The sequence below is a fragment of the Sipha flava genome, unplaced genomic scaffold, assembly GCF_003268045.1.
Source record: "Sipha flava isolate LNK unplaced genomic scaffold, YSA_version1 73_pilon_pilon, whole genome shotgun sequence".
In the NCBI taxonomy this organism is placed as follows: Eukaryota; Metazoa; Arthropoda; class Insecta; order Hemiptera; family Aphididae; genus Sipha; species Sipha flava.
Window position 1 is genome coordinate 3,812,092 of NW_020273613.1, and position 24,920 is coordinate 3,837,011.

Here is a 24,920-nt window from a genome sequence, read left to right on the forward strand (position 1 = left end):
GAAGTGTCATTAAAACTCGCTAAAAAGTCACACTGAGATTACATACATTTAATGTTGATTCGTTAAAGTAGACTTAACATAAAGTATGTAAACGGTACAGTACTGCGACGGTACAACAAGTGCTATGGTATATCCGCTACAATCGAAAACCGACAGTGAACAAAGCGATGCGGGTGGTGTTCATCGAATAACAGGTGAAGTGTCGCTAAGCTTAACGGTCCATTAAGGATCTGCGTTGCCACTATTAAGTCTCTCCATTTTTAAGTCTTATATCTTTTTTTATATACGTCTATATACGTCGAGAAAAACCCCTTGAAATTTTCGAAATAAAATATGTAGTTAATTAAAAAAAGCGAGTGGTGAGTTAAACTTGAAATAAATCGTTGGTGAATAAGTCGATTATGTTATCTCAAGATTGTAGATGGGTAACAAAAAGGTAGATGAGAAAAATAAATAAACACGATTGCGTATGAAATTGTATGCAACGTTGTCAAATTTACTAATTTCACCGTATTATATCTAAAAAATATAGAATATATATGTTATACCGAATTTATGAAATTGTTGATTTCATGAAATCAGCAACGTTGTCACGGAATACATGAAATCGATACTCAAAGTACATAATACTGCCGATTGCGTGAAATTATAAAGCATTATTTAATTTAAATAAATGTATAAAACGCTGGAAATATAATAAAATCAAATTGTAATAATACAATTTATTATTACAATATAATATATATATATTATTATATTATAATATTTTAATATTTAATATTAATTGTATAAATGTGTAAAATACCGGAAATATAAAAAAATAATAAATACATTTTAATGTGTATAAAAGGTAAATAAAAAAAAATTGTATTTTATTTAAATATTTTGGCAATTATGGCCTGGGTGACACGCCGAATTACACATTATATTATTTTTTTTACATGTGCACTTTTTAGATGTGCAATTCGTACAACAAATACGTCAATATATTGCCAATCAATAGCCTTGTTTGGTCTCAACTTACCCCAATCTAACAAGTTCCCGTAATTCGTGAATATTAATTTTGTTGAACGTCTGCAGTCTTCAGGGAACAGTACTTTGTAGCTGCAATAGTGTTCCGTTCCAGCCATATGCTTAAAATCCCTTCTTTAGGGATTCTTTTTCATCTTTTTCTTCTATGATAACTGCAAAAAGGTTGGCTGCATCACCTCGCCCTCGATCCACAAACGAGATTGACACCAGCACATTGTCACCAACTTTAAAAGGAGGGAGGAAATTTTCAATTACTGCCATACGCCACTATTTGTAATTATATCATAATAATGTGTTACCAAATTCGTGCAAACAGCAGAAATCAAATTTACGAAATCAGCAATCACAATTTCCCGACTTCGTGAATATGGTAGCCAAATTGCCCATTACACGTATTCTGCGATAACGTTGCTGATTCCATGAAATAAATTAATAAATAAATAAAAATAATAAAATAAAATAAATAAATAAATAAATTCGGTGTATTCATATATACAGTATAATACAAATAATAAAGTTAACATCTATAATCTATTACTTGTACTTAAACTCGGAAAATACCGTATAATATAACAAAGATAACGACATTTTGTTATATCTGATATATTTGATATCATATAAATCATATATCAATAAGCATTAGTAACAAAAGCAATAAAACACAAAATATTTATTAACTTTTTTAAGTTCTCTCGTATAGGCATGTGGTATATACCAATACTGGTATGGAAATTGGTATCGACGTTTATACCTTCGTACGCAATCGTGTAGCTTAAAAAGGTATCGCCGATATGGCGTTGAAACTTTTAACGAACTTGCGTCGAGCACGTCAATGTAGTAAATTCGTATTAATCGCCATTAACCGACTTTTTCATCGTTAAAGTTTAAAAACTTTTCGCTTCTGAATATACTGCGAACCCGGTTGAAATACCATGCGATGACGTAGTTTCGCTGCATGGACGAAGTAAATATTATCGTTTTCAAAGGTCATGATTAAGTCTGGCTGATATGATAATGTCGATGTAAAAGCTCGTTGACACGGCTTGTGTTATAGTCGTGAGTTATGGCAGAGGAGTTGCGAAAATGATCGACTAAAACCTTACTGAGTTCAATTCTTGGCGAATCTTTGTATGTATGTACATGCAACCGATCCAGTTTCAATTTAATCTTGTCGCATCGGATCGTCCGAGAACAGAATCTGCCGTTTTGTTGAATCGTAATTATAAAAATTAACAATCGACATGTCCACCATATGATAAAACAAACGCATGAATCATTTACGCGTCTCAGTCATATTTTATAACGACCTATAAGGCTTATCTAGTAAATCAACCCCTCTTGAATCGATTGTATTCTTTTATGAAATGAGGGCAATCAACTTCGATTTTGTTTTTTAACTTTTTTTTCGAATCTATGATTTTTTAACATAGGTAGTGAACCACAGTAAGTTGATAACATGGTTACAGACTTATTCTTTCCACCATGTTACTGATATCGGAGCATCTTGGTATGTAGATATACACGTATATTCAAATGATTTACCACAATTTTGAATTTTAGATTCTTTTTCATTTGGTAATTTATTATTAGTCAAACGATCTTTCCTTACGCTCCCAAGAGATATTATTCCATTTCCGTATAAATATGACAACAAAGGTGTACTTGCATAATAATTATCAAAATATAACTGGTGGTTTTTATTTTTGTCTACATTTCGAGGCAACCTCAAAACAATATTTCCACAAGCACCAAGATCAGGCTCGTTTGCCAAACGGAAACGTTGTTCATTTTCTTGTCAACTATAAATTTCAAATTGGAAGAAAACCCATTGACGTCACTAAGAACAAACAATTTGTATCCTCATTTGTAAGGTTTAGTAATTATGTATAATAGCTTTTACCTTTAGTAGCGCAAAATTGTTCATCAATAAATAAGTCTCTTATTTGCGGTATATAATTAAATTTATTATTTAGGTGATGAATATAGGGTATATAGGGTGGATTTTATGTAACCTGTCATAATTTGGGTCATTTCTCGATAGCATTGAGGTATTGTCGTTAAAATGAAAATGTCGTCTTATTTCTATAAATCATTTTTGACTAAGTGAATTATAAACATTCCCAGATGGTCACCCTAATAGTTTCTGATGTTTAGAATAATACACAAAGAATTGTAAATGCAAATACCTAAGTATCTTTTGAGCTCATTTGACACAAATGAACTGTTTATATTTATTTGTGAAGCATAAGGTTCACTTTCATGTTTTATTTTTGTTAGTATGTCTTCATCAAAAAAATAAGAAAAAACTGGTATAGTGTAGTCATTTGTGTAATATTATTATTTAGTTTTTTATCATTGTGACTTATAAGTGTAGGATAGTTCACTAAATTTCAGTAGATCATTGTGTTTTTTTTATAATTTTAGGAGAAGCACTTTTAGTAATGTTACTATATAAGTTCACTGAAGAACGTAAGAAAGTTGGTTTTATATTATTATTTGATGTTGATTTTAGAACTGTAGACATTTTTGGTATGTTTTGTTCTGATGGTATAGTCAGGGCCGTCCTGAAGAGGAGTCTTAGGGGGAGTGTTTCACCCCCCCCCCTCCCAACAAAAACACCGGTCGGCAGTCGGACTTGTTTTATTAATTTTACTTGCAGAAAGCAAATATTACATACTTTGTAATATAGTGTATACACGAATAAAATTTATATAACTACTTATTATACGTATACAATATAAAATATTATTATATATATATAATTAAACTGTCAATTTTAAAAACGTGCGGCATTGACACATATATATACATATTAAAAAGTAAAAATACGACTACTATAGTTAATTATACTACATACATTCAGTAAAAAAATTGTAGTCGGCATTTTTCATATTATTCACCCCTCTTCATTTTAATCTTCGGGACGGCCCTGGGTATAATGGGTGTAAACGAAGTAGGTGTGGATGTTTTTAAAGACAAATCCGGTATGGGCAATGGTGAATCTGACTAGGCTTCATCAGGTGTAGCATTGTTCGAATATAGTAGATGGAGGAATATTGTGGAAGAAATGAAAGTCCTTCAAAGACCGTAAAATCTTGAGAAGAATAAGAATAAATAGTAATAATTATTTTAATTGAATTTTATAAATGTTTATGTTTATAATTAGTAGGCTTAGGGACTTTGGGACTAGCATTTGCATACTTTTTTTAATTATTGTTAAATATAGCAGAATGCGAAATAAACTCGTATCTCGGTGCCATGATATCAGATCTAAAATTTGGATGAGCATATTTTTGCATATTTGATAGATTTTGCAGGAGAATGATTATTTTAACATTATTATGCTTATTTTGCATATTTTGATAAATTTCTCAAATTTTATTATTTAAAATTAAAAACTATAGACACATATAACTAGAGCGCGGATTTGTATGCACTTAAAAGTATCGAAATATGCCATATAATATGCAGTAAAAATCATGAAAATATGCAAAAAATATGCAAGAATTTTTTATTTATTTAAAATTTATAGTTCAACTTATAAAAATTAATTACTTAAATACTTAATATAAAAAAATTTAGAGAATTTTCTAAACTTAATTTATTTTTAAAATTTTATTTATTATTAAAATAAATAATCATATGCATTTCAAGTTTATCTTCTGTGAAGCTGTGTTATTTATCGGTTAACATATTTTTAAAGACTGAAAACGAATCCTCGATGTCAACCGAAGTTATTAGGGCATATTTGAAGCAAGTAGTATGTCGATAATCGACTGACACAGCAAGGGCGATTAAGTTTACGCCGTAATCGATTATTTATTTTATAACTAAATATATATATATAAATTATTATTTAGTGACTATGAAATTTATTTTTTATTTTTCTATTAGACAAAATATTATTTTATACATTTTTTTTTAAATTTTCACTCCAATATGCAATAAATTTTAAATTTTGCCAAAATATGCAAAAATATGCAATAACCTCTAAATATGCAGAAATATGCAAAAAAAAATTTCACCATTAACTTCAAATTATGATAATTCGTGGAGATAACTGACAAAAATCCAAAAATATTGAAAGGAAAAAATATGCGATTGCATAGAAATCCGCACTCTACATATAACTTTATACATATACATATTTCAACCGAACGAAAAAAAAATATACTAAGAGGACTTAATACTTCCAGTAATATGCTATCTGCAAACTACCTCTCATATCTCGTTATAATTTTTGTGTAAGTATAAATAATACTATAAACCCGTATCGACCGTATAACACGCTGGATATTGACCGGTTGTTGATAAAGATAATTATAGTAATAATAATAATAATAATAGTCGATATAGAGTAATAGATTATTTGTTTAGTGTTCAGTTCAGTTGATTATCCGTCGTTATTTTTGCATCTCTCAACCACACAACGTCGAATCATACGTAAAACGTCGTACGCGATAATTTGTATACATTGTGTTATGCCGAAAGTACAACAATTTACGAGTAGTCGACTACAAAGTTTTGTTTCAGAGTTTAAAAATATATTAAATCCGATGGACACGTTTTATTTTGTGTACTATCTGATCATTTTTTTTTCTTTAATGCACATAAATGCATATTATAATGCATATTTGTGTATTTTTTAGAACTATAAGTCCCTAAGCCTAGTAATTAGTAAACTTCTAATTTTTTAATTTTAGAAATGTTATTATGGAAGAAGTAATTGAAAAACATGTAACACAATTGTCTAAATAATTATGTTTATGTATGCTTTCTTATAAAGTTTATCCTGATTTAAGCATTTACCTATTACATTTAAATACATTTAGTTGTTATAAATAAAGATTTATTAATTAATTCATTTTTCTTGTATATTATGAACTAATTATTTCTCATTCTTACCCTATAGAGCGTATCGTTTTACCATTACAATTACTCGTTTTAATTATAATTACAAATGTACAATGTTAGTTGTTAATGTCTAATAAAAAAAACAGTTCATACTTGTATGAATAGTACTCACTGATTAGTCGGCTCGAATAGCGAGTCGTCCGAATCTCATGGCTTTGATATAGATTGTGGAAAATTCTATTCAACCCATGATATAACTTCGAATAAGGTTTGAGCGTAAATTTATCAATATAAATTCACTAAAGGACATACAATTAGTGTTCGAATTTCGATTTCACTGTTCAAAATTGTATAAATATAACCAGGTTCAACGTTTTGAAACAAATCAAATCACCAACCCAAAGCAAATAAAAGCACAGACTGCAAGAAAAACGCTTTAGTTTAAGTGGAAAACTCGCGGAACACCCTAACAATCATAACCGACAAATATAATGTAGTGTATAAGTATAATAAAATATAATTGTGTTTGATCGATATATCATAGTGAACTTTTGTTTTATGTCCGTAAATGGAAAACGATCTAGAGATGATTACGAATTTGAGTGCACGTGCATTATGTGTTTGGTCGCATGACATTTTATATTATAAGAATATTATATTGGGTTTCTCACTGGGATTCTTTCATTCCGATTTGGGATTAGTATACGCTAACGTCCGCCGGGACTCCTGGGTAATGCCCGTTACGGTTTACATCAATTTCAATAAAAGTTATCTTATAAAGACTCCCATTATTACACTGCGAGATATACGCGTATTTTTGCGGATAGTGAACGTGATCGATAAATCCGCTATAGTGATATCTAATTGAAGGGTACGTAGGACATAAACATAATAAAAAAGAAAGAAAAAGTAAAACGAATACCATGACAATACGTCTATAAAATAATATAATTATTGAACCGCATAAGATTTTGAAAAATCCTGTGCCCAAACGAACACACACAATACAGAGCAGTGGTGGTTCTCAATAGGTGGACTGCGAATCGATTTTACGTGGTTGCGTCCGAAGCGGAAATATCAAGCTTGCAGATAAAATTGGACTGAATTGTAAAAAAAAAAATAGTTTCGATTGTCTTAAAATATTCAAAAATCAATTCATTCTAATTCATTAATTCTAATTTGAATGAATCATAAAACTTCAATTACGTATACAATAATTGGATTCACAATCCGATTCTAGCTAAGGGCTTCATACTTATGGGAATCCTTGAGTACTCAATAACCCTTCTATATTTATAAATGTAACTACTCAGTAACTAAAAAATATGAATAACATTACCTTATAGAAATGCGTGTGGCGAGTGTACGTCTCCATCCCCTGTTATTATGTTATAACATCTGTACGTAATATATCATTGCATAGGACTCATGTCGTCAGTCTTGACACAAAGCAGTCGACGCTGTCTAATGAGTTATACATTAAAATATCAATAAATATTCGGTATATATTCGGGTTTCCGACTTTATAGTAACCACGGACCACGGACCACGGATATGGAGAACACATTACCCGCCTAGGGTACACGACACCGAATTTCTAATACTCTACCGAATTCATGACTTATACTCCGAAGAGACTTCTTGGATCGTACAACTGTCCCGGATAGATGTTTATATAATGGAAAAGATAGTGATTTTGACAACAGTTAATAAATAGAAGTTGTAAAGACCGATTAGTCTCATATTTCTAATTCCACACAATTACGTCGTAATAAATTGCACACTTCTTACTTTACTTTATCCATGTAAGTAAACAAAAATTATCGTTCCGATTTGGTACTTTCGAAATCTGTCAACCCTATAAACTATATAAAAGAAATTATGCACGTATGTAAATATATCCCATGACTAAAGAAATGAGAATACTATAACAACCTGTCCGATCGTGTCCAGTGGGTTAAAGTGCTTGGATCAAAATCTGCTGTCGTTCCTGTTCCATCTGGTGTTCCCCAAGGTGGTCACTTGTCTCCCCTGCTTTTTTCGTTATTTATAAATGGAATTACGAAGGCTGTTCCTAATTGTAGATTCCTTATGTTCGCTGACGACCTGAAACTTTTCCGAAAAATCGAATCTGAAGCTGACTGTCTCGCCCTTCAGAATGAGTTAGATTCCATTAGCTTATGGTTTAGCACTCTTGGCCTCCAATTTAATACTAATAAATTCAAAGCTATGTCCTTCACCAGGCGCCGGTTGGCAATCGATTATTCTTACACTATCAATGGTTCAGTGATTGATAGAGTTACAAGCAATAGCGACTTGGGCGTTCTTTTCACTGCCGACCTGAACTTCCGCCCTCACATTGACTCCATCTGCTGCCGAGCCCTCAAATCGCTTGGCTTCGTAATGCGCACCATGAATGAGTTCAAGCTGTCTGGATCTCTCAAGACTGTCTACTGCTCTTTAGTCCGAAGCATGCTAGAGTATGCGTCTGTGCTCTGGGACCCATTTGTGGTAATTGATTCTTGCCACTTAGAGCGAGTACAAAGGCGCTTTCTGTCGTCTGCAGCTTACATGCTAAAAATTGTCCATCCTCCTCATGACTATACTCCAGTATTGCGCGCACTTAGCCTTACATCTTTAGCAGATAGGCGCGTTAAAGCTAATCTGGTCTTTTTAAAAAAGTTAATCGATGGTTCATTAAATGCCCCTTCACTGCTCGTCCAAGTAAACTTTAAAGTTCCACATCGGGCCACAAGGTCTCGAGTTCCTTTTACTGTACCTCTCCACTGTACCAATTACGGTAAAAACAAACCAATTGACCGCATGATGCGGTTGGCTAACGAGGACCCCTCCTTTCTCAGTTTACCTTAAATTGTGTTATTTTTGTACATTTATTGTATGTAATTTTACTTGTGTCCTAATTATTTTATTTTATATTTACTGTACCTGTAATTCTGCTGTATTTTAGGCCATCGCCCCTTGTATATGTTAGCTATCTTATTTTACCGAATTATTATTGTGTACTGTACTAAATAAGGAACTTTTATTCCGTTAATTAATTAATAAATAATAATTAAATAAATAAATAAACATTTTAGAAATGCATACGAGTTGTACGGAGATTTTTTTATTCGGTATAACTTTATTCGTTTGTAAAATATTATTGTCGACGCTATCTTTAAACATCACATTATAATATGAGTATATTAAAGGTACGTAAATTATGTGCGTAAATGCGTTCGTAATAAAACGCTCTGTGTACGAATAGCACGTGAAAAAATCTAAATATCATGCTGATGCTGAAACATACATGTATACAATTTTAATACTCGAAAATGAAACACTCTCATCATTTGTGTACGAACACGCAGATGCCTCGACATTGAAACATTTATTCAGGTGCTGCTACAGTGAATTTGATCGAAAAAATATTGCGCTCGTATATCTATATAAAATGTGGCCGATTAAATACGAGTTTCATTTTGTTGAAAAACAAAAACAAAAAAAAAATAAAATAAAATATCAAACTCTGGATCGCAATATTTTTTGAATAAAAGTTCAAAAAATATTTATTTTCCTGGAGAAAAAAATCATATGCGAAAAGTAAAACCCCCGCCACACTATAAATGCTGCTGTTATGCAACAAAGTGGCGTATTTTAATATATTTTGTGAAGAGGGTTTAACATATTCTAAAACAATAAGTAATTTTATAATATATAATATACATTTAAAATATAAATTAGTAACTATATTATTCTATTATTATTATAAATACAAATTAAATTATTTACAACCACATGATAAAATTAATCCTTTCTGTGCCTTTGTAACAAGTCTTTTATGACTTTTAAACTTTTTTTTCTTCTGGAGAGAGGGTCAAGACTCGGAATTGAGATTCCTTTACTATACCTCTACCGAAAATATGCCATCCTATAAAGATAACAGGTAGTGTTCAATTTTTGATATCATTCTCCTCACATAACTATTTCAAGTTCACTAATGTCACATACATATTTTCATGCGTGGTCAATTGTTATCTCTATTTTTAGTTACTAGGAACATTATATATCTATTTTCGTTTTTAAAATAATTAATATCGCTATCATTTTACTCGGTGGCATAATTGATTATTGCTACATTTTTATTTTTGTAACTTATTTATTCCGTCCTTAAAATTATATTTTTTAGTTATTTCCGATACTAAATTATACTCTACTGGTACGTTCGTTAAATCTCCTATTGTTTCATTTACTTTTCTATTTACAATTAAGTGTGTTTTAATTTTATTAATAAAATTGAAATAATTGTCATCTTTAATTTCTAAAATTGTATACATTTGGTTTAATGCTTCTACATTTGAATTTTGTACTCCCAGTTTGTATCTAATCTCATAATCATATTATTCTAGTTGTATTTGCCAACGTGTTAATTTAGATAGTGGGTCTTTTAAATTAAATAACCATTTCAATGGTCTATGATCACTCAAAATAATAAATTTTCTTCCGTATAAATAAGGTCAAAATTGTTTTACACCATATACGATTGCTAAACATTCTAATTCAGTAATGCTTTAATTATTTTCACTTTTATTTTAAGTCCGCGACGCGTAAGCTATCGGTAAATATTTTTCTATTTCCTCTCGTGATAAAATTGCTCCTAATGCTTTATTATTTGCAGGGCCGGATTTAGGACTAGGCTACCTAGGCTATAGCCTAGGGGCACCACGACTAAGGAGGCGCTAAGCCATAGATGTTATAATTTTTTTTTTTTTTGAAGATACTAGGTAATATAATTATTATCTGCGAATTTAAGTTACTATTTACGAGAATTTATATAGTTGAACTTAAATATTAGTAATGAATAATGTTAATTATTATAAATTAGTTCGCTGTTGTAAATATATATATATACATAATCTGATTGTGCATGGTAAATGTGGCGTGACAATCACCGTATCAAAAGTGATACATTGAAAATTGCATAAAATATAAAAACAGGTTTTTTTTTGTGTCTATAAATCTAATTATTTCATAATTTGAGCGGCAGATTATAATACTTTCGACGTTGACGGCCGTTTTAGTTAAGTGGATTTATTTATAGCTTATTTATCATTTTGGGTTATATTTTTAAAAGTTTAACGCATTAAGTCCGATTCACACTGGTACGACACGTCACGACATGACATCAAAAATTTTCTGTCGGACATTTATAATCTATGACACTAAATAATTGATATTTACCCAATTGATCTAGTATTTCAGTGATATTAGAAAGTGGATGAAATTCGTTTAATGTTACTTTATTTAAAACTCGAAAATCTACAACTATTCTATACTTTTGTTTTCCCGTTGCATCTATTTTTTAGCTACTAATAAAAGTGGTGAGTTTCAAGGACTTCAAGAAGGTTCGATAATTCCGTCTAAATTTATTTGTTTAATTTGGTTTGCTATTTCTTCTTGGTGTGCGTGTGGTAATCTTTATGGTCGTTTATAAATCAGTCTTTGGTTATCATTTAATTTAATTTCATGCATTGCAGCATGTGTACAAGTTAATTTTTCTCCCTCTAAATGAAATATTTCAGAATATTGTTCGCAAATGTTATTTATGGATTGTCTTTCCTCATCGTTCATATGGTCAGATTTTATCTGTTTTTTTATACGACGTATCCGGTCATTATCGTTGTTAAATTTGTATATATTATATTCATCGTACTTTATTTTATTTAAATCATTTGTTTTAATTATTTTTTTATCTTCGGAAATATTTATTATGCTCACTACAATTTTACCATTTTTTACTATCCCTATTACATTAATACATTATATATCCTTGATAATTTCCTATTTTTGCAAAATTATATTTTTATTCTGGACACTCGTATCTGATATCGGTAATTCTACAATAGTTTCTGTTCTCGGATTTAATGAAATGTATTCTACATCATTATTTACTTTCACATTCTCGCTCTCGTTATTAATAATCATTGTTTTAGTTCATATGTCAGTTATCGCTTTATTTTCGGATAAAAACTTATGACCTAATACACCATCCTTTGGTATCAGAAATTCTGCTTTTACTACATTAAATTCTTCATTAAACTTATCATTATTAATTTCTATTACTAACTGTATAGTTCGTGATAGTTGTGTTATTGTGTGACTACTCAGGACGCGACATATTATTACTTATACCTTTCATATTGAGTATTGATTTGGTAGATGGCAATATTGCAGTTCATTCCCGACTGATCTACGAAAATATCAAAACAATCTTTATTAGCAAGTAAATCAAGTAGGAATTTTCATTAAAATAAAGTTATAACTTACGATTTACCATATTTTATATGGAATTAGTCAAAAGCTTGTATAGATACATTAATCCTTCTAAAAATACCTGTAAATGCAAATTTCAGTTTTATAAAAAGGCCTTAAATTTGAACTTAAAGTTGTTCTTTAAAGTTGCTTCAGTGGTAGCTAATTAATTTAATTAATTTGTCATTTTAACTTTTTTTTTTTTTTTAACTTAATTCTTTATTTAGCAATCTGTTACAAATTGGAACAATAAGCTTATTTGATATAATAATAAAAACAAAACAGGAATGACGGAGTGAAGAGACCTCCCAGTCATTATAACTTAAAGTATTAATATATATATTTGATGTTCTAAAAATTTAATAGTTGGCATTTCATCCAAGGTGAACATGAGTAAAAAAGCAAAGACAACTCCTAAAGAAAAATTACCCAGTGGAACTTTTTTGAAAGATATTAAAAATACTGTATGGGAAGTCAAAAACAATATTGGTAGTGGAAGATTTGGATATGTTTACTGTGGTTGGTATATTTTATGAACCGAAGTATGTCTCAAGACTAAAAATAATAAATTTATTTTTTTAAGAATTAAACATGGTAGTCTATCAAATATCGAATATGCAATAAAAACTGTAAGTAATTTTCTAATTATAATTCAAATATAATTATACTTATATTTTGTTAATAATAAAATCATTATTAAATTAATTACATAAATTACATTTATTAAAAAATTTTTTTTAAGTAGATATGGACAGATAGTATTATATTGTAATACGATAATATATATCATAACTAAGGCTGGGATTTGTATGTAAATACATATTTTTAATAAAACATGATAAATTAATTGTTGCAAATTATAAATTCTTTTCAGGTGATGTTATAATTACATGAGATCATAATGATAAATGAATACTCTCATGTAGGAGAGAAGTAAGTAAAACGAAACATAGAATTATATATATGAGTAAGAAACAGGATTGACTTTTTTGATAAGTTTTTGGCTATTTTATTTGTAACTTGGTCATGACCCAGTGATTTTTTAGACCGAACTTGTGGATTACTGAAACAATTTCAGCAGGAGAAATCGGTTTTGCGGGAAGAGACATGGGCAAAGGTGAGGACAAATATTAATTTACTAGATTGGCGTGATCTGGCGTAAAATGTAGATCAAGATGTTAAGAGAATATATAGGACAGGTAATTTTCAAAAAAATTTGCTATCAGAAATAGCTAATGATTTGTCAGGTCGTTCGAGTGGAGGTGTATTATCACGATGATTGATTAGACTTTTGGTTGTTTTCCAGAGGGAGCCATTGTTGGGAGTCAGAGTAATTAAATATTTGCTAAACTATTCGGATCTGTACTTTGCTAATTGAATTTTTTAATCGATTATGAGATGGTTGTAAATAGTTTTGTGTCTGGGATATTTTGTTCTTTGTCATAATGATCTAGCCTGACGTTTTGCTTTTATAGGATTAACTAAGAATGGAGGAAGTGAAGTATGATAGTATGGTAGTTTATTATTTGAGGTGTGGGAAGAAGAACTTGATACTGCATTTTGAATGTACTCGGTTAGTATGGAGATTGCGTTATCTATATCTAGAGGACACTTTAGTGGGAAAATGAGAGGCAGCGATTGGTCTAATTTTTGTTTGAAAGAGGCTGTCCAGGGAAGGAAACGGGTAGAGTTTCTAAGGCTAAATATATGAGGAAATGGTCACTTGATAGGGGATTTAGGTTTTTTTTAAATAGTATTTTAAACTAATTGGGATTTGGGTAGTGAAAAAAATCGAAAATATCGGGAGATGTTTTCATGTGTAGGCCAATAAGTTGGTTTATTAAGGAAAATAAAAGACAATTTATTTTTTAGTATTTTAGTATGAAATAATTTACTTCTTGTGTTAGAGTATCTACTACTCCACTGGATATGTTAAGCATAAAAATCTCCACCTATTATAAAAAAGCTACCGATACTTTGGAAAAATTATTGCAATTTGGATTCTGTTATTTATTAGCCTGAAGGAATTACCCATTAATTATATTCCTGGGAGCTAAAATTAAGGATGTTGACCAGTTGCCCCCCACGGCTGTTATCGGGATTTTTAAAATATACCAGTTGCCCTCACATGTTAATATATACACGATTACAATATATAGCCTGTAAAATAGGGGAGGTAAATATACAAATAATAAATAAAATTATTTATAAAAATTATGTAAAATAGTATAAAATGATAAAATCAAATTTTGATATTTGCAATTATATATGATATTGTATTTTGTAATAAATAATAAATATAATATATTATACAATATATTTTTACATTATTTTTATTTATAATTTGTATATTTACCTCCCCTATTTTACAGGCTATGTATTGTCATCATGTATATATTAACATTTGAGGGAAACTGGTACATTTTGCTCTAGGCAATTTGGGGGGAATTAGTATAAAAAAATGTACTTTTGGGGGCAACTGGTACATGCCCAAAATTAAGCGTGCACACATTACAAGTGCAGGACACCGAATGAACAATTTCTCAGAATTGTATTTTAATTTAAAACGTTTACATATTTTTGGTTTTTATTACATATAAATCCCAACTCTAGAAGTAACATAAAATACATAATATATAAATATAAATAAATTTATATATGACTTGCTGAATTACCTGTCGTTGCCGGGTTTAAGTATATAAATGTATGTAACCTGCCAAGATTAAATTTTGTTAAATCTATTGAAATTTAAATTAATTAAGATTTTTGAAATAATATTTTATACATATTAATTTAGTTATTATCATAACCTATTCGATAAGTTATAGCTTACAACTACCTGAACCTCTCTACAGTTTGGTATTCTGTTGAATACATATAGCATCTCACTTCTCCGAATATTTTACCTTTTGCCAATAAGTTCATGGTCTTTTTGACTTTTAACCGAAACACTCTTGCAATTATATCATGTCGATCATATGATCTTTGACCGGGAAGTAAGAGCTCTTTCAGCGAGGATTACATGTAAAAGTAATAAAAAGATCAGGACGACCGTAATGTCTAACGTAGGTCATAGCATCTTGTGTTCTTTCGTGCATGTACCTTGGCCCACCAGTAAAAGTTGACGGGAGTATAACCATTTGGCCTAACTGATTAGCTTCTATGTCTCGTCGTCCAATCGCATCTTTTAAATGAATATAACTATCTGCACGCAATTTGGCTTGGTTGTTTTTGATGTAATTTAGTCTTTCAGTTTCAATTTTGGCGTATTCATCTACCAAATATTGACTGAAAAGAGAACGATAATTAACTAAATAGTTGTCTTCCCCTTCTCTGGCCATTATTCTATATGAGTAAAAACTTGATGCAGAGACAGTTTTTTTAAGCGGTAACTTGGTTTTTGGATCGCGTTGTGGTATATTGATTGCATACCCATCATTCCCCAACAAAACATTAAAGGATACTACAGTGCGTCGTATGCTCGATATATCTCACTGATACGGTGAAGTGAGTTACTTCGGTTTTCGAGGATGATGTCTCTTCGATCAAACTGCTGATCTACTAACACTAAAGCAACTTCATTTGCCGTTGATGCATTATACCTGCCTCTATGTTCTTCTGGTGATTTTTTATCTGCATGTATTACAACTTTAAATGACTCTGAAGGAGGTATTTTATCGATGGTAAATTGTAATAATCAATTGTAAATTATGCGGTAGCAAGCATAGTAAATCCAATGAGTTTAAAAACTCTGTTGGATAATTTACAACTTCAGTAGAATCGCAAACTGTATCTAGATTTGTATGACACCAAGTTTTCTGGTAACAAATTTTGTATCTTGAGATTCAATTCGTTGACCTCCACATTTTTTGCTACTAAAATTGCTCTTTCTGCCAGCCACTCATGATTTGTGTATTGTCTGTGTACACTGGGACATATCTGGTCAATGAGAGCATCTTGCGAATAAGTGATTGTGCAGAAATCGTTCGGTAATTTTATACATCCCGTTTCATCTGTAGTAACTTTCCCATCTCCAATATCTAACAATTGTTTTGAGAATCTTTTGCACGCAGCTTTTTTTGATTGAATCGAAATCGAAGTATCGAAATCGTTCGCTATCTATCTTTATATATATTTCGACCATGAATTGTTGACAAAGCTTATGCATCGTAAAATAACTTAGTCCTGATCGCGTCTAATCATCAACCGATATGCATAATAATTTTTTGTACTAACATTCTTATTTGTTTTGGCACCTGTTGCGGGATCTTTTTGTTTAATATTTATGCAATACCCGTCATTTACTACCAAAAATAAAATTATTAGTTTTTAAATAGATCCGTCCAATGGTTTGAGCTGTGCGTTGATAGCAGTCAATCAGCTTACTGTTTTATATACACAGATTATTTATTACTTATTATTTAATATATTTACTATTTGTTCACATTTTTAGTTTATTTTCAAATATGTTGTTATTTTATTGGAAATCAGTTTCGTAATCGGTTTCTGAATCACATTCTTTATTTGTTTCTTTAGAAACATATAATAAATTTATTTTATCTATTGATGGTTCAGATATAGGATTTGTAGTTAAAGTTCTTTTTGATACAATTAGTGGATTAGAAGAAATAACAAGTACATTTAATAAGTCTAAATTTGTATTTATTCGTAAAGATTTTCTTGTGCGGTCTTCACGGTATCTTTTATAGCGTTTGTTTCTAATTTATTGTGCTTTTTCTTAAAGAATCCCGAATGGCAACAGAAAATATTTTATTACAAGAATTTCATGAATCAAAACTTTATATATGGATGGTGGCATTCTGTAACAATCGATAATAAATGTATTAACTATATAAATATATAGTAGTAAAAACTCACATTTATATCTATGTGTATAAACTCGATGGGAAAAATGTTCTAATTTTGACCAGCTTGTGTATAGTTTGGTATATTATTATTACAACCTATTTATTCAATACCATTGTGTTCCATTTATAACTGATATTTGCGAGTAAAGTAAATTCTTTTTAAGATTTTTAACATTTTTAAGTACACAAAAAGAAGTAAAGATAAAACACTAGTAGTTGTTGATACCTTGATTATCATATATAACTTGTAAATATCTAAAGTTTTAAAATACCTAATTAAAAATGTTCATTGTTATTATTATTATTAACAATTCCACTAGTAGTATTTTTGTGTATAATGAGTGAGTTATTCGACGAATAAACACTTTTTTCTCGGGTATGTTCACGATGTCCCTATGAAATATGCCAATGTTTTTAATGAAATTATCGAATACAACCTTATTTTGTAAGTAGTTTTTGTAAATATTTTAGATAGTTTTAATTGATCCGTTTGATGTATGTGTATTTAAATTGTTTACAACGTTTATTCGTTAACAATCCTAAGATTTTAAATGACGCGCTACAATTCGTCTTGTTTGCCTTGAACTGTAAACCGCATTTAAAAATGTTTTCAATAAAAATTCGGTATAACAATGCTGAACCGTTTCCACGAGTGTTTGAAGGATTATGCACTTTTCTTGGAAAGTATTTCCGCGATCTCGTACTCCAAAAACTTTCCCCGGTATTTAGACGAGTTTTTTATTAAAACATAAAAACTTATCAGCCATACTATAGTACACGTGTGTTCTTTATACATTATATTTACCTGCGGTTTCGGAACATCGTGTTATCGTAACGTTAAATTTTGTCGTATACATTTTCTTATAGGATTTAGAGCAATACATTTTTATATAAAATAAACATTAAAATTTCGACAACAGATTTTATTAAACTTTCTCAAAGATTGTAGATTTATCCATTCATAATTTGCTAATGGTCAATAATATTTTTTTGTTTTTTAATAACTATAATAAATGTTTGGACCGAAAAGTCCGTGGATAGTAAGTGTACTGAGAAGTATTGTGAAACTGTACAAACTACCGGGTTTGAAGTTGAATATTCAATATTACATTAAATAAATATTCAATTTGAGTTTCAATACGTTGTAAATCGTTAAATATTTGACCATGGGCAAGTTTTTTTTGAATAATTCAATATTGTTTACGTCTATTCCAACAAAAACCTAACTGTGAAAAAAGGGATATGTTCTAGATTCTCACTCAAAAAGTCAGTTAATTCAAATAACTGTAGTAATATTATTGTCAAGCCTGCTTTTTATTTATTTTTCTTTATGAGAAAAGACTTTGGCCGAAGGATTGCCATGTACTCAAATTTCTTATTAATGGTTACATATTTTAAATTACAGGATTTAAAACCTGACAGTTTTAACATCCAGAAAAAAGAACAGTAAAATATAAAATATAAATTATTTATTGTAATAATATTATTTGGGCATTATTTTTTTCTTTGTTCGTAATTTTTTTATATTTATTATCTGATTTGATCTACAGTGTGATTCAATGATTAGAAAACGATCATGTGATATAACCATGTGTAACTTCTTTATAAGAGGACACATGAAACCACAAGTTTACAAGATCGACCAAGGTAGTATTAATATCATAAGTATGACACTAATCACCATGTACTACATGTATTTATACCATGCCATTGATTAAGTAAGTCGATTAATTATAATTAATGCTATAATATTTAATAATTGAAACTTAATGATTATATGTCATTACACGATTCAAAATGTTCAAATTATAGGTAACGCATGATCGTATGACTACTTAAAAAATCATATCAATACGTACAATAAAACAATAGGTATACGATATGTAAATTATGTTCAAAAATCTTATCACGGAACGCTTTCTCGTTTAACTGACATCCATTGCTTACGCACAACATTTAGTCATTTACTCTTCTCAAAATACACGGTTACATCTGGAGTTGTTATTTTATACCAGTGGTGCCTAACCCGCGGCCTGCGAGCTTCATGTGACCCTCGAAGGTAATTAGGATGTCCGGGAATTGGGCCAAAATTAACCTTTTTTCAAAAAGTTATACAGTAATTGAGCCACTACAGTTTTACATTTATAATAGGTAGACCCGTTGATTGGGCCACTATTTTCAACTATTTTTTATTATTGTATCCGTTAATTGGGTCACTATTAAATTAATATTTCATGTATAAATATTGCTACAATACCTATCAATGCACACAAAACTTTAATCGAAGCGACCGGGTGTCTTATCAAAATATAATGAAATTATATAGAATTATCAGGGGCTGCCATAGTCTCATCGAATTAAATGGATAAAAATAGCTAAAAGTTTAATTTACAAAGATTATAGAACGTCGTGATTGTTTAGTTGATTGCAAACTATACGATCTACGTTTAGTAATATATGCTGATTCGGTAATATACGAGTAAAATGGAATTATTGGAATTTATAACGACGGAGACAGAAAAATAATTATTAATTTTTAATAATTATAAATTTTCTTCTCCTCACGAGAGTCAATGTGGCAAAATTCGTTAGCGATGTTGTTTATATTATTAAGTATTATATTATAATATATATTATATTATATATATATTATACATTATATTATATTATTATATTATTAGTATTTTACTTTTTATATTATATTCAATTTGTGAATCCTGCGTATGGCATTATTAAAAAAAAAAAATTGTATTTTATGCATTATAAAAATAATTATTAGTTAATAAACATTAGATAATTGTATATTTTTATAATGTTCATTTATGGCCCAATCTTTGGGTACACTTTAAAAATATAGATTTAATTTGTGGCCCAATCTCCGGGTAGTGAAATGGAAACAAATATTTTATATGAAGCAGGTAGGTACATAAAATGTAGCCCAATTACCGACCGCCCGGTAATCAATGCGGCCCGTTACAATTTTTTTAAAATGAAACAAAATATAAAAAAAATGTAAAAATAATTATAAAATACATCTATTTTTAAATGTAATAATTTGATTTTCGAGCATTTTCAAATAGAATTCAGCATCTACCTGCATGTATATTGTATATATACTATGTGTAACAAAATAACATTATTAGATTAATATTGATATCAATATTAATCTAATACGAATTATATATATAATTCGTACTTTTATATTTGGTGGCTTGCTCTAAAATAATTGTTTACCAAAGTGGCTCGCTGAAGAAAAAAGGTTAGACATCAATGTTTTATAGGATTGTGTATAGAACATAGGTGTGCGCGTGTATACATGGATAAGTGCTTATTATTATTTTTGGACAACGTTATTCTATATCCCGCACACAAAACGTCGTCGTCACGATTATTTTTTAACTTGTTACACTCGGAACGTATTAGAACCGATCCTTTATTACATACTCGTATATCCATATGGTACGATCAGTTTTCCTATCCTCGAAAACTTAGTGCAACGATTTATGCATATGAGTTCAATATCTAAAACCCGACCCTCTGATCTCTAAATATACTGTTTCAATAATACATTTACACATCAATTTTCGAGTGCAATACAATTATTGTCATTTGTGGCGATGCGTTCACGTCCGCGGATCATCTATAATATTCTATGCCATTTGGCAATAATGAAACATGACTCTTTCTGCAAATGACCAACACTAGGATGGCTACTCGTGTGTCAAAACCATAACTTTCATGATGAAATGTCGCCAAGATTGTAAAAAGAGCTAATCGCTCCTGAAGTAGAGCTATTCCATGGTAAGTAACGGATTTGTATGTAATAAAATGATAAAAGTATATAAATATTGATATAAAAATAAATATCATAAACGTGAAATATTTAACAGACATTTTTATCTTACATTATTTTTCAATTATTGATCAAATAATAAAAATTTTAAATTATATACAAAGCCATATAAGTTTATTGCATACATCCTTTTTTTATTTTTACTATAAACTAGACTGTCGAATGGATATGAAGATATATCAAAAATCAAAAAATATAATCTATATTATCTTATTTATTACAATATTATCTTATGATACAAGTATAATCATATCCTACATAATAATTGGTTGTTACCAATATGTCTATAAATCAGGTCCATGTACCTGACACCCACTATTTTGAAATTAGGGTACAAGACTATGGGCTCTCGTTTGTGCATCGTTGGTGCGTTAATGCATTTTTTCTCCCGTCGTTAGTGAATCATCCTTTCAAAAGTCATTTACGTTTCATACAGTGGGGTGCTGGAGAAATTTTAATTCCAATTTCGAATTTTCGAATCCAAAACGTTTTATTCGCATGTGTTTCGCAAGTATCCTAATTAAGAAATGATGGATGCCAGGGATATGGATCTCTTTAAATTGTAAAGTTTTCAACGTACGAAAACACGAAATATTAGTCGTAATATTAATTATATAATAATAATATATATATTAATATATTAATATAATAATATAATAATATAATAATATAATATTTATATATATATATTAATATATTTATTATATTAATTATTAGTCATACGATATATTTATATCAATATACGAGAGTAATTATCCTACAAACCAGAAATATTGGCCACTACTAGATAATTTAACTATTATTCAACTGTTAAATTATTATGTGTACATTTTTTATTTCCATTCCGAAAATAATATTCGTGGTGACGCGTCGGGAGAAGATCAAGTTTTTGGTCATTCGGAATTTACGATTCAATATTAGTACCGAGAGTCGATTCGAAGAGAAGTAATAATAATATTATTTTTCGTAAAAACCCGTGGATTAGTTCTTACGTCATGTTTACCGACTGACGTAGTCGACTCTAATAGTGTATTATTTAAAATACATGTACGAGTATACCCAGGCACATGTAAAATCGTATTTCAGTCATTCACGGTTGCACGGGAAAATTAACGTAAAAGCCCTTTGCAGGAGAACGTTATACGGATGAGTTCAAGGTATGATGACGTAGGTGTGTGGGCGCGTGCGTGCGTGCAACGATCGACTGAGCGTTATTCCAAAATCCTGGGATAAACCTTTTATTTTATTATTTTATTTTTACTGCAAACACGTGCTTTACCGTCGATGACTCCAGTACACCGTTTATTAGACGCATTTTATGTAAGTAGACCGGCTACCGTGTAACAATTTTCTCTGGCAAGAAACTGCGAAAGAAAAAGGATTTAAAGAAACGTGTACGTATACATTATATTATGAATCATACATATCGGTGTTACTTACACGCGAGAACAGTGCTTGGAGCCGTCTATCATTGAAACAGTGTGACGGCCGGGACGATAAGACAATAAGCCAACCGCGTGCCCCCCCCCCCCAACGTCCGGTTGATTTGTATACGAAAATTATCATAATCAATATTTAAATTAATTTTTCCAATAATGCCGATAACGCGCGTGCGTATTACAAAGCAATAAATCGATAACAATTATCACGGACACACCGCAGCGCGCAGTGATGTGATCGATATTAGTGCACATACCTTTACAATACTATAAAACAGTACGGTATATGTCCCCACACGTTGCACTCGCACGATTTTCTGTACAACAAGTACGCTAGTTTTTGACTTGAAAATCAATTTGAAAAACGAAATCGATACGCCGCGACACTACCAGCCTATTGCGCGATGGTTGGTCTTAACGCGTTCCGGCTAATGGCCAGCTGTAGACGATTGTCGATCTTGGGTAAGTTAATTATGATATACATCACTACAGGACGGATTCGAACCCGTAGAACATACTTTTAAGATTTTTCGTATACTACATTAACAATAATATCCCAAGTCTAACAAGGACATGTCTGTATACCTACCGATATTTATAAATGTATTATCGCATCACACTATAATACTGAACGGTAAAAACACTGACCAAAAGATGTGTATAATATATAAATATAAACGACGGTTACGTGATGTGATAAGTCGACGGTGAAATAATGTTAGGTATTGAATAATCGAAATTATCCACAGTACTTTTTACAAATTTAAACTAAGATCCGCTTTCAGAATGTCCAACGCCTATAAGGATAGATAATGAGACCGTCATAATGTAAGGAAAGTGTGTATATTAATTAGAAAACGATTTATTTGCAGTTTATTACGTAGTAAGTAATCAATCATTGACAATTTAAAACGTCGGTGCCCTACAAATTGGAATTTAAACTAAAAAAAATTAATAAATTAAAAAGTACCACCGTCTTATAATAAAACAAAATAAAAAAATTCGTCTTAGCCAGACAAAAACCACAAGTGAGTTTTTAAATAATGGAATTACACAAATATCTTAAATATCCAAAATGTAATCGAATGTGTAAACTATACTATCAGAAAGTTTCACTGAAACTAGTGTTAATTTTTTTCTTGTTTGCACTTCTGCACTTAAACTTTAAACTTAAATTTATCAAAAGAATAAAAAAAAATATTGAAACCTATTCACGAAGTAATGCAATTATTTTTACTTTTGTATATATACTGTTTCCAAATATTTTAAGCATTTTAATTTATTACATTTTAGCATATGATTACATACAGAACTACAGAGGGGGTCACTTTCCAAAACGAAAATTACTTAATTTGTTGACGATTGCCGACTATATAAATAGGTTATTCATGAGGTGTGAGGGGAGGGAGTATTTCACCACTTTAACTTCAGCTATGCGTGCGCAGTGCGTCGCGGTGCGTCTCGGTGCGATTTATCGAAAAACGTTCGTCGGTTGGTGTACTAAACCGCTGCGGGTTGTCATTCGCGCGGCTCGACTCGAGCCAAATCCGAAGTCACTCGCGAATCGTGATAATGACGTGCTCCACAACATATTTATCCGTGAAGGGTGTACAAGACAACACATTAACCATCACCAGTCCCTTTCCATCCGCGCGCAGCACGGGTTCAACGTTTTTAACAATGTTACACACGTTCAAGCACATCCATTGTATGGCACGGCTGGATAAATGAGAGTACATTATTATGCTCGCACATTTGATTAGTACCTGCGTGGGCGTAGTGAGATACAAGGAACGACACGGAGGAGTCCAAAGAGTTGTTCTCCTTCTGTCAATATTCTGCATCCTCCTGTAAGGTCTCAACATCAAAGTAGTTGGACAGTATTTGTTGTTAAACCCTCACAAAAATAACCAACAGGCTAACTGTGACACATACCTTAAGAGGGCTGGAGCTAAGCATATTTTTGTAACACATTCTACATGGTGAAAACTACCGATTTCCCGTCTACATCAGTACGATTGGTGTGTATTCTAGCGATAAAGATTTTGAAAATCAATGTCGACATGAAGGCTACTTGAGATACTTCATGCCCGTTTTCTAGATTCATATCCTCGATTTCTAAATGTTGAATTTTATAACTATAAACATCCCCTAATCATATATTCTTTGTTTAAAATAAAAATAAAATACAGCTAAAAATACTAGGTTGAACGATTTTCAGTACACCTCAAGACCGATACTGATTCTGTTTTTAGTATCCTTATAGCTTCAGTACATTATGGACTGATATAACGTACTGATGGAAAAAAATGGGTGATTTTTATTAAACGTTGCACGTGTGAAAGACAAAGATAACACAAATCGGTATCGAACCACTTGGAAACATAAGTTAAAATAAATGATTCAGAATGATATTGCAAATCGTATGATCCGGATCGAAAAAATATTAATCTGTTTAATCTTGAGTGATCAACAACCATATTAAAAAAAAAAAAACTACCTCGCAGATGTGTCCGCGTGATCGAAAAAAACGCAGCTATTTTAATATTTTTGTACTAAGTA

General features: G+C 30.5%; 2 protein-coding genes across 3 annotated transcripts in view; both read left to right on the forward strand.

Annotated features, from left to right (window-relative positions):
• The first annotated feature begins 7,977 nt into the window (after positions 1-7,977).
• LOC112692468 lies at positions 7,978-8,757 on the forward strand. Its single transcript, XM_025567143.1, has one exon. The coding sequence runs from the start codon at positions 7,978-7,980 to the stop codon at positions 8,755-8,757; it is 780 nt and encodes a 259-aa protein (XP_025422928.1).
• A 13,833-nt stretch (positions 8,758-22,590) lies between these two features.
• LOC112692320 (3-hydroxyisobutyrate dehydrogenase, mitochondrial) overlaps positions 22,591-24,920 on the forward strand; it is a 42,488-nt gene continuing 40,158 nt past the window's right edge. Inside the window, exon 1 of one of the 2 annotated variants that reach the window (XM_025566950.1) lies at positions 22,591-22,820. In XM_025566950.1, coding sequence (XP_025422735.1) covers positions 22,763-22,820 — 58 coding nt within the window. In that variant the 5' untranslated portion in view covers positions 22,591-22,762. The remainder of the gene's footprint in view (positions 22,821-24,920) is intronic. The other variant, XM_025566949.1, reaches the window with a different exon arrangement.